The sequence below is a fragment of the Pocillopora damicornis genome, chromosome 13 (assembly GCF_964200805.1).
Source record: "Pocillopora damicornis chromosome 13, jaPocDami1.2, whole genome shotgun sequence".
Classification (NCBI taxonomy): Eukaryota; Metazoa; Cnidaria; class Anthozoa; order Scleractinia; family Pocilloporidae; genus Pocillopora; species Pocillopora damicornis.
The window spans coordinates 13,245,765-13,256,487 of NC_142682.1; the positions used below are offsets into that span (position 1 = coordinate 13,245,765).

Below are 10,723 nucleotides of genomic sequence, written 5' to 3' on the forward strand. Positions count from 1 at the left end.
TTCAAATGTTCAGAAGAAGACAATGTTGTTTGTGTAAATGCAAAGTACATGTCCAGCAGTCACCTTTCAATTCTTAGCACATTAGACAGGCCTTTTGTCTGATCTTCAATTCGGGTGAATAAGCTCACGGTAAAATTAAGTCCATTCATTAAGAGACTGCGAAAGAAAACTGTGACTGTTGCTAACGGGTGAATAGGAGTGATTATTTCTTGCAGTACCATTTCTCTAATATACAATAAGTTTAACAAAATTTTTTTGGATAGATAGAAGAAAAAATTAAACTGGCTGTTCACGCACAAGGTTGATGGTTACAATATTTCAATGGATTTCTTTTCACCCGTTAGTTCAGATTTGATCAAAGAAATAAAGAACAAACGTAAGACTACATTCGCTATGGGATCGATTATGTCCCATCAGTGTCAGTTCCTTTCACTTCAGAACCTGTTGTACGATGAATCAATATCACCGTAATTTCTTGCTTCTCTCCAACGTATTTTAGTACGTTGGAGAGAGAGAGTTATTAAAATAACTGATATCTAGTGCTGGGACCCAGTGCTATGACCGAGCTTACGTCAGAGGACAGTTAATAGAGTACTTGTTAATCCAATTTGCATATATTCCCGTGATCACGACTTAGTAGGTGAACCGAATGGAAGATCTTATTCCAAGAGCATCAGAATTCTCAATTTTGGTTTCGTGATGTGGAAGATGGATGACAGAAGTACAGAGATTGATTCGTCTTCGAACGTTTCAGACGAGGAAAATGATACAAAAGGCAAGATTTTAATGTTTTATGACTGAATGACGCTCTATTGGTGATGTGGTGTGGTGTGGTGTGCACTAGCTAATTTTTCAATCTCACGTTGTAGGTGCAAAATTTGATGATATGATCATTTGGAGAAGTTTGTTTTGCTTTCTCCCCAAAATGGTAACGTGAAAGAGTGCCCATTACCCAGAGACTGTCTGACTGGCCTCAAATGATGGCAAATAATCTCCAATTTTAGAGAATCTTACTTTAAACTTTGATAACTTCTATCTGTATATTTTCTCGTGTAAAGGTGTTGTTAGGGATAGCGGAAGCAGAGAAGGAAAGAGCAAAAGAAATCTAATTGGTTTTTGGTGAGAAAATTGTCCCATTTGATCAACACTATGATATATAAATGCATAATAATTGTGATTAGTATATGTTCCCACTTTAAATTCATGAGACAGGCCATTTAAAAAAACAAAATAAAAAAACATTCCTAAATTTGGTTATCTAACCGAATTATTCAAAGTATAACAGATTGAACTGAGAGCTCAACAATCGCGTATTTACAATGTGAAAGAGGGAATCAAATTTGTTTTGGTAGTTCAATGCTCATCCAGCGTAACAGCTGTATGTTTGGTGCAGTAAAATTGTTAGATAGATGTTAGATGGTTTCTGTAAGTTCCTTGCACGTTGACTCAGAACCCAGTTAAAAATAAAAAGTATTAAAAATACTGTTATTAGCTAAGGTTACCCACCCTTTCCTTATTCATCTACCAGGCTTCTTGGCTTATGTAACAACTTTGGTTATGTGGTTATGTTGAGTGCTGCTCATGATATTCTTCATCAAGAGAAAACCAGTGGGCAAGGAAACCAAGTAAGGTTTTGCATTCTTCCTTAAATATTAATTTGTGTAAAGCATATTATGATTCCACTGTTATGTCATTTTACCATAAAACAGCAATAGAACATGCAAAATATGCCATGGTAGTACACTATAGAGCAGGGCAAAAAAACAGACAGAAACGATTTGTGCAATCTTTGATTTCTTTTCGATTTGTGAGACCAGATAGATCTCTGTTACTGTTAGTGCATACACTATGATTGGTCAATTTAGCAGGCTGTATTTCACTGTTTGACCTTGCTAAGTTAAAAGCTTGTTTGAATTGAAATGTTCTTCCCTCTATTTGAACCCAGAGATGGAATAAATATTGTTTTGACTTAGTTTTCTCAGTTTGTACCATAAGCTACAAAACCTTGTTCACAAATTAAAGCTTCTTATGATACACAATTTTATACACAGTGTTTTGCTGCATAAAAATCTTGATTTATGTTTTTTAGACATCAAACAGCGCAAGCTTGACATTGGATGTTACTGAGTCATTCAATTCAACTGATGGTTTAAATTGCAACCCTTTGTCAACTGGGGTATGGAAGGAAAATTTTGCATTAATTGAAAGTAATGTTCTTGTTAAATGCACTGATGAAATGATACATAGACATACATGGAATTATGCTTATTTTTTTTAGGGTCAGTATAATTATTGTTCATTTGTTTTGGAAAAAAAGGAAGGGGGTATATGGCATCTTCAATTTTATAACATTTCATTTGACATGTGAATGTTATTTTCAGACAGTTTTGTTAGCTGATATTTTACCAACACTCATTATCAAGATTACAGCACCATTTTATATGCAAAGAATACCTTACAGGTGAGATGAAGATCAAATTTATTATCATTTGTTGTGATGAACATCAGAGAAAGAAATTAAATCAAAGATGTGTTGAAATAAACATTCTTAGCAATATGAGAAGCATATGGTTTAGTCTAATGCCGCTTTTGAAAAAGACAGGCTACCACAACTTCATCAAGTACAAAAACTACTGCAACTGCAAACAAACTACTTTAACTACAGCAAGTACTGTAAATTTAGTAAACTAAATCCACCACTGACAACAAACACACCAAGCAGTACATCGAAAACATCTGCAGCTACAAATGTATAACAACATTGCACAAAAAAAACAAAAAAAAACAAAAACAAAACAGCAAGAGCTCCAAATACAAGAACTACACCAACTAATGCAACTGCACAAAAAACACCAATTCCTACAACCAGGTAAAGCACTGCAACTTCAATAACCACACAAACTGCAAAATAAAGCTTTAACTGTAAACTATTCCCTAAGATTATGTCTTGATGGATTTCCTAGATTCTTTTTTCCTAGCAGACATTGTGCTCCAAAGTTGAGAATTATAAGACCTCCAAGGTTTTGAAGTAAACTTACCATTTTATTGCATCAGTACCTGGCATGTGTACCATTTATAAACACAATTTGCAAATTGTAAAAGAAAGTATTAGCACAGAATATTCCTTGTTTAAGAGATGAAATGTGTGCTTATAGGCACTAACAAGTTTAAAAATGGGGGTCTTGCAAATGAAGTTAACACTAAAAACATGGTCTAGGTAATTACTATTTACATTGGCTAGTGTTAGGATTGTGAACAGAACTTTTTTGTTCTAGCAAATCTATACTACAGCCATAATACAGAGCACCTTACATGACAAGTAATGAGTGACATCTGCAACAACTTCTAAATGCTTTTTTTTCAATTAAGTGAAGTAATTGAGTATTGAAATTTTTAGCATAATGTTACCTTATTCAATTCTCAGTGCACTTGCCTTTTTTTTTCTTTTTTGCAGTGTGCGCATGGCAATATGTGTTTTGTTTGCCTTTGCAAGTTTTGTCATTGTGGCCTGTTCTCATGCACTCTGGTTTAGTTTGTTAGGTGAGATTTGAGAGTTGTACATGTGTTCTTGAGTGTCAATTGAAATGAAAGAGTCACTAAATTATAAGGTTGTAGAGGACATCAAAGGTCACATTCACTAATTCCATCATCATTATCCTTGATATTACTGCAATTACAATTATTACTGATGTTATTGTTGGCAGGGGTAAATTAATTATATTTTCATGTAATTCTTATTGAATCAGTATCCAAGGGTTTGTACATTTAGTTTGTCACAAAATGATATTTTTTTCCAAATGGGTGTTAATCTTGCTTCATGAGTAAAGTCGGTCTTTTTTTGAGCTTAAAGCGGCTTGCTAGCCAGAGCTTTTCCTCAGATGGTTTCTGTGGCATGAAGCAACTACAATGTAGGAGTATTACTACTCTCCCCCTGATGGGATGTCAATCCATTTGAGGTTACCCCACAGCAGTTTATCAGGCTTCCCTGACTTGGCTTAATACTACCCCTACATACTCCTGGTCGGAGAGAGGCAATGTGAAAGACCCAGAAAGGATCATTAACCCTCTAAACCCTAAGAGTGACCAGCTTCTAATTTCTCCTTACAATATTAGCCCTGAATCAAACATTAAGGTCACAAGAATCAAAGAATTGATCACCAACTAAAAAATATCTTGATTGTTGAACGAATTTTCCTTGTCAGTGCCTGAGGAATTGTACAGAGAACAGTAAAGAGAATATGTACTGACGTTAGATTGTAAAAGGTTAACCACTAACCACTTGGTTACAGCATCTCCCACAATCTTGCTTCATGTGTATTTACTAGTTGGGAATATTCTTTTTTTTTTTTTTTTTTGTAATTTGAGAAGAAATTGTTATAAAACTCTTGCCTTCATTTTGGGTTTATAATTTGCTCCACATATTTGTATTTGACCCTGTAGGTGTGGTATTTGCCAGTATAAGTTCAGGATTTGGAGAAATCACATTACTGAGCTATTCAGCTCATTTTGACAAGTGAGTAATGTCAACTAGTTCCAGTGGAACCCTACATAAGCAGTCACCCTTATGATGCATAAAAAGGCATATTTGTAGTTAAAGGTTGCCAGTTATACAAATTCATTTTGAGAAGTAGCCACCAGGCCCGAGTAGCATGCAGTTTTGTGCTAAAAAAGCAATGACTAAGTGATTCACAGCTTGACTGCTTGGCAAGCTACATTTAGTGGCTACTAATGTCAAAAGCAGTAGATGGATATTTACAGGAGCTTATTCTTGTCAAGATCTTTGAATTACCTTAAAGATCTTGGCCAAAAAAAAAAAAAGGAAAGATCCTTGAATATCTTGATGAGAAAATAAAAGATCCTTGAAGTTCTTTGAAAATTCCTTGACATTTTTGCAAATATCCCCAAATCTCCAAAGATTCTTGTGATTTTTACCAGGGATAGCTAATAATAAACATTGGGGAAAAAGGAGGATCGACAGAACAAATGCTTTAATGCTAATTGGATTGTTAAATGATTTAGGCCTGTGGTTTGGCAAATTGAGTTGCCTGAATCAAAGAATTAATCTAAGTTGTTATATTTAAAGATTTCAGTACTTGTTATGTCATATAAATTGTGACTAACCCTGTTTTTTGTATTCATAGAGATGTTGTGTCAACATGGTCTTCTGGTACTGGTAAGCAATTCATTTCCAAGTGACATTTTAACAGATTTTTATTGTACATCATTTTAAGATATCCTTCCTCCAAAACTTGTTCATTTGTATACTAGAGACTCATGCCCTATTCTTGTTAGTCTTTTGAGTCTTCTCTTCTAACAACTTCAGTGTGCAGTGCAAAATCTTAAAGCATGGTGAATACAATTTTGTATAAAGCTGTAGATGGGATCAACTAATTAGTGTTTTGAGGCAGATGAGAAGGGGTAGTTTGTGAGAGAATTTTGGTGCTATTTTATTAGCATTTGGGTTCTATTTTATTAGCCACCAGCTCACAGTATTCACAGCAACAGACTCCACTTTCTAATGGTTTACTGGCATAATTATCCACTTGGGATGTTGGGAGAACAGAACTTGTACTTTTTTATTGTTTTCCAAAATCCCAAGTGGGTTGTTACGCTGGTAAACCTATTGAAAATGTGGTTTATTGTTATGAGGTAAACTTCAATTTTCCATTGGTTAACAGTTGCAAAAAATGATAGGTTTTTGTCAAATTGGAGTACTTCATTTATTTGATATAGATATTTAATTATGTTGTTTTTGTCTTTTTTGTTTTTGGTGCACTTTTGGCAGGAGGTGCTGGAGTGTTTGGTGCACTATCCTATGCTGGGTTCACTTCTGCCGGGGTCACACCAAGAAACACAGTCCTAATAATGAACATCATACCATTCACATTAGGAGTCAGGTAAGCATAGAATTTGATTGACCTTTACACTCCCTGTCCTCCCCCCATAGTCACATTTAGGGAAGAGAGGGTCCAGGGTTGAGATCCATAGGAGAGGATATAATTTATATAGCCTTTGTCTTAAGTGAAGGGTTATTCTATTCCTAGTTTGCATGTTCCCAAAACCCAGGTTTTGTTTGACCTTTAAAATAAAGAATTAAGTGTTTCTATAGGGCTTTACAGCAGTAAGAATCATCCAAAAAACGCCAAGGGAATTTTTTGGGAGGAAGAGGGAGGGGGGGGGGGAGCAGGGGTAGGGAATCCCTATGAAAAGAAACATTTTGATACTTTGATCCCCCAGGTATCATTTAAAGGTTAAAGACAAGCCCAAATTTGTAAACCTTGAAAGAAGTCCCTTAGTCTTTACCTTTTGAAAGTAATTTTCACTTTTGCTGACCATTTATCAACACATTGCAAGCTAAGTGGGGATAAAAATTCTCTTCTGAAGGTAATTTGACTTAGTTCAGGTCAATGGTTGACCTGAAATTTTGAGATTTCAACTTTGACCTGTACAGGCACAGTTTCTAAAAAAACAAAAACAAAACAAAAAATTAACTAGTGTATGATGGTGACCAAAAAATGGCAACAGCCTGAAAACCTATCTTTTTTACTTCCATGCGACGTTCAAGTGAATTTTTAAGTAAATTATGAGTCGTTTGCGGCTGTTTTTGGGCCCAAACGTTTTCGTGCAAGCTGTGTAATGTGTTGTTTTTGCACTGGGCTATTCCAAATAACAAAGGAAAGTGATGAATTAATTTTCCCAGTTGTCTACGGGGTGTTAGTAGTGATGAAACGATTTAAAGTATAACGTTCTACTTCAGCAGAGTTAGTACAGGCTATTGAAGGTACCCATCAGGTCTAAATGTTTTACTAACACTAATCTCTGTTCCGTGTACCCCTTTCTCTAGCTACTGGTTCATCCTCGAACATCCCAAGGGTGTAACTGAACGAGAACCTTTGTTGGAAACAGCAAGGACAGAAGGAGATGGTAAGGGTCACATCATATGAACCATGTCACGCAACGTGCCCATTCTCTATTTCAGAACCTACATGTACCGAATATCTTTGAGGAGGCTAAACTTGGAAAATGTGCTTTGTGCTCTGAATGAGCGTGTTAATTAATGTTCATCGCCCTCAAACTTAAGTAACCTTAAAATGATAGTAAAACGTATTCCTAAAGTTTTTAAGTTAAGGAAGGTGAGACTTACAGTATTTAATTTTTTGGGAAGTTTATTTAATCAATCGCGTTCCTTTTTTTTTATAAAGTTTTGTTCGATGGTTTTATTCTGATTGTATTTGTTTCCCTTTCCCTTTTTTTCATTTGGTCCTTTTCAGAGAAGCTCCCAGTGGATCCGCTAACTCTGAAAATGAAACTCATCATTACTAAGGTGTGCTTGTGAGTTCATGGTGTCCTTTCATTGATTAATGCAAAAAGATCACCACCCCGAAGATCTTATTTCCTTTATCTTTTCTTTCAATAGTCATTGCTGAAGTTTATGCTGCCGTTATTCTTTGTTTATTTTGCTGAATATTTCATCAACCAAGGTTTGGTAAGTTCTCTTGTTTAATCACTATTGCAGTGTCAGGAAAAAAGCCACTGCGCCACTTTAAAAACGCGTTCATGGGTCTCTTTTTTGTTGATGCATTTATTCATTTATTTAGTTATTAATTTTCCAGGCTTTTTTTTTTTTAGCATGAATTGATATACTGGAATAAAATCTGGCTAACGCCTTCAGAGCAGTACAGATGGTAAGTCACTGTTAGATGTCGATTGATAAGATACATCTACCACCGGTTCGTCTTCGCAATGGTGGGGGGGGGGGGGGGGTGCAGAAATGTCGAAACGTCTGAGTTTGAGCTCTGATTGGGTTCATTTGCGGGGTAACCCAAAACATTCACAGTTCCTCTTTAAGAAGTGATATGTATAGGGTTACCTGCCATTAACTCTGTTTCCTTTCGAGGTATTAGACTGTTAATCGCCTTACGTTACCAACAGTTTGAAAGTTCTGGTATATCATGTAAGATCCGGGATTTTAGTTCTTTTTCATTTCTTTCTGAATTTTCAATTGTTTCTGTAACAATTTGGTATTCACCTTACGGCAATTTCTAGTGTGATTTGGATACAGTGCTTGTGACACACTACTTCTACTGAATGTCATACTTCCAGGAATAGGAGTTGAATTTTTTTCAATTATTTTTTTGTAGGCGGATTTAACGATCAACGTTGTTCGTGAGGCGAAAACGTTCTAGGGTGTAACCTCACCTTCAACAATTCAAGCTTATTTTTTTCTTTCGGATCATGGGAATAATCGTACATTCGAACTCTCTTATCTCTTTTTCAAAGGTATCAAGTTGACTATCAGATCGGCGTATTTATATCACGTTCGTCTGTTAATGTTTTCCCCATTAAAAAGATTTGGATATTGGCCATTCTACAGGTGAGTGTCTTTGTTGGGTCGGTCGGTCAGTTAGTCATTAGACTGTCTGTCTCTCTGTCTTTCGCTGTCCTTTGCTCTAGCCATGGGCTAATGCTCGAAACGTCAGCTTTGAAACTCTTAACGATGGCCAATTCACGTCATCAACTCGGTTGATAATACCAAATTACCTTGTTATACTCTCCCACCGACACAACACCGCAGTTTCTTTAGAAACCTACTCCTTTTTTCATTTGTCTCCCCGTCTGTTTGTCTGCCTTTTTAACATATCGTAGGCAGTTTTATATATTACTATTCCTTGTAATCCAGGTACACGGAAGGATTGGTGAACGATCTTCTGAACGTTGTAATGTTAAGGAAACTCATACCTCTCTTGTTTCGCAGCACGCAAATCTCGTCATTCTCCTTTGCGAAGCGTATTTCCACTTCCTGCCATCAGTATGGATTATGTTCTTGATTGTCTTATATGAAGGGCTTCTCGGAGGTGCTTGTTACGTCAATGCATTCTACAGAATATCACAAGAGGTAAAATCACTTCATCATATTAACAACAAAACAGAGAAAAATAAGTGTTCTTTCAAGCTCGATGCTTGTGTGCATCAGGTACTTCACATACCTTCGTCTCTAAAAGATTCTCTGAAGGGGTTTAGGAGCACTGTTATAAGATTGCATTTAGAGTACCCACCGTATCTGATTGGCAGGGAACGTTAAAGAACCCACACGCTTCTCAGTGAGAGTAGGGAACGTAGCTCTTAGTGTTGTGGTCAGGCCTCGTCATTGTTTACACAGACCCCCATTTAAACCGGCTCAGAGCTGCACTGGGCCAGCCTGTCTTACTACCGCAAACACATACATACATACATATATTTATATACATCGGTTAAGAGACGATTTGAGATTCGAAACACGCGATGGCCTTGCAAGGAAACCACGGTTAATACGGGTGTGGTAAATATCTGCTACCAACCACTTCCACTTCGGTGAATATTTGTTCAATATCGTTGATTCAGTCGAAAATTCATTCTGGTCAGACTTTTAAAAATGTTTTCTCGACTGAAAATCTAACAGACCGTCGAGTTTATCATTTCCAATTTGAATGTTAAATGTTTGTGTTTTTGGTTATCGAGGTGCAGAGCATATCGATACTGAGGCTGATAAGGTTCTTTTCCCTTACCTAGGTCCCACCGGAACATAGGGAGTTCTCAATGGGTGTGACTAGTATGGCTGACAGCTGCGGTATAGCATTAGCAGGGGCTACTGCTCTGCCTACCCATAATGCTTTGTGTACATACTGGAGAAACAAGATCAGAAGCTAACGGTTACTTCGGTGTTTAAGTCAATGGATAGGTTTTTCAACCGAAATCAATGAATTATGGGATGCAAGAATGTTTAAATTCAAGTTTGGATTAATAAAGAGGGAATGCCAGAATTGGCTTCATTTTCTATAAGTTGTTTGATTTTTCTTTGTTTTGGTTTGTTTTACTGTATTTAATTTTTTACTCGTGCGAATGAGTTTTATGTGGACTCCGATATGCAAATGAGTCACTCACCAACACACTTAGATGTAGAGACTGTAATAATTAGTCGTTCCGAATTCGTCCGAGCGCGAAACCATATTGGAGTAGTAACCGCGCATAAAATGGTAGAGAGGCTTTCTTACAGTTTATACGTGTCATCTTTGCTTCAAATATCACCTTCCAAGTGAAGAAAAATTTATCGAGCTTAGACACAAACCTTACACTCTGAATCGCTTCGATTGTTTTTGATTTGATTTAAAACAAGAACCGTGATTAAATTCAGTTTATTGTGTATAAACATCGGAGGCCGGATCGATCAGAGGCGACGAAAATAATCCTCTGCCATTCTGACAAAAGAAAACTGGTGGAATTCACAGTCGCATAACTTACCTCAATCAGTCAAAAAACTTGCGGTCGCATGAAATGCGTTTATGAGGTATTTTCGTTCCGAGGCAGAAAGCTTTAGGATTTGTTATCACATCCAAGCGAGAGAAAACCCGGTAAACAAAGATCATTGAGTTACAATGTAAATATTTATTAAGCAGCTGTGAGGCAAAACGTGACGTAGAAATGAACGATTGGGCAATTTGACTTGTGCAACAAAGGACAGTTTGGATTGCAGCGTCTAAATTTTTCGAATTTTGCAAACGGAAGTATATGCGTTTAGTATTTTGCGGAGTTGGATGGTTACCTTAATTGTGGAACTCTCTCTTGTTGGTAAATATCACTGATAATAGGAAAATATTCAACGTATTCACTGAATCCTAATAACGGAATGATGAATTCAGTTTTTTATATTGAGAATCGATATGAGAACTGTGAAAGTAGTAATTTT

General features: G+C 36.4%; 1 protein-coding gene across 2 annotated transcripts; it reads left to right on the plus strand.

Annotated features, from left to right (window-relative positions):
• Positions 1-608: 608 nt before the first annotated feature.
• Positions 609-9,819, plus strand: LOC113683286 (battenin). 2 transcript variants are annotated; one of them, XM_027200511.2, is made up of 16 exons: positions 609-775; positions 1,059-1,119; positions 1,529-1,625; positions 2,090-2,176; positions 2,382-2,461; positions 3,455-3,540; positions 4,441-4,513; positions 5,142-5,173; positions 5,786-5,897; positions 6,845-6,924; positions 7,272-7,324; positions 7,418-7,486; positions 7,630-7,685; positions 8,281-8,374; positions 8,756-8,896; positions 9,550-9,819. In XM_027200511.2, exons 1-16 carry the CDS (start codon positions 700-702, stop codon positions 9,685-9,687), a joined length of 1,335 nt encoding a protein of 444 aa, XP_027056312.2. In that variant the 5' UTR covers positions 609-699; the 3' UTR covers positions 9,688-9,819. The 2 variants fall into 2 exon arrangements, with proteins under 2 accessions (XP_027056312.2, XP_089047855.1); XM_089191729.1 differs by lacking the exon at positions 609-775 and adding an exon at positions 875-928.
• The last annotated feature ends 904 nt before the right edge of the window (positions 9,820-10,723 follow it).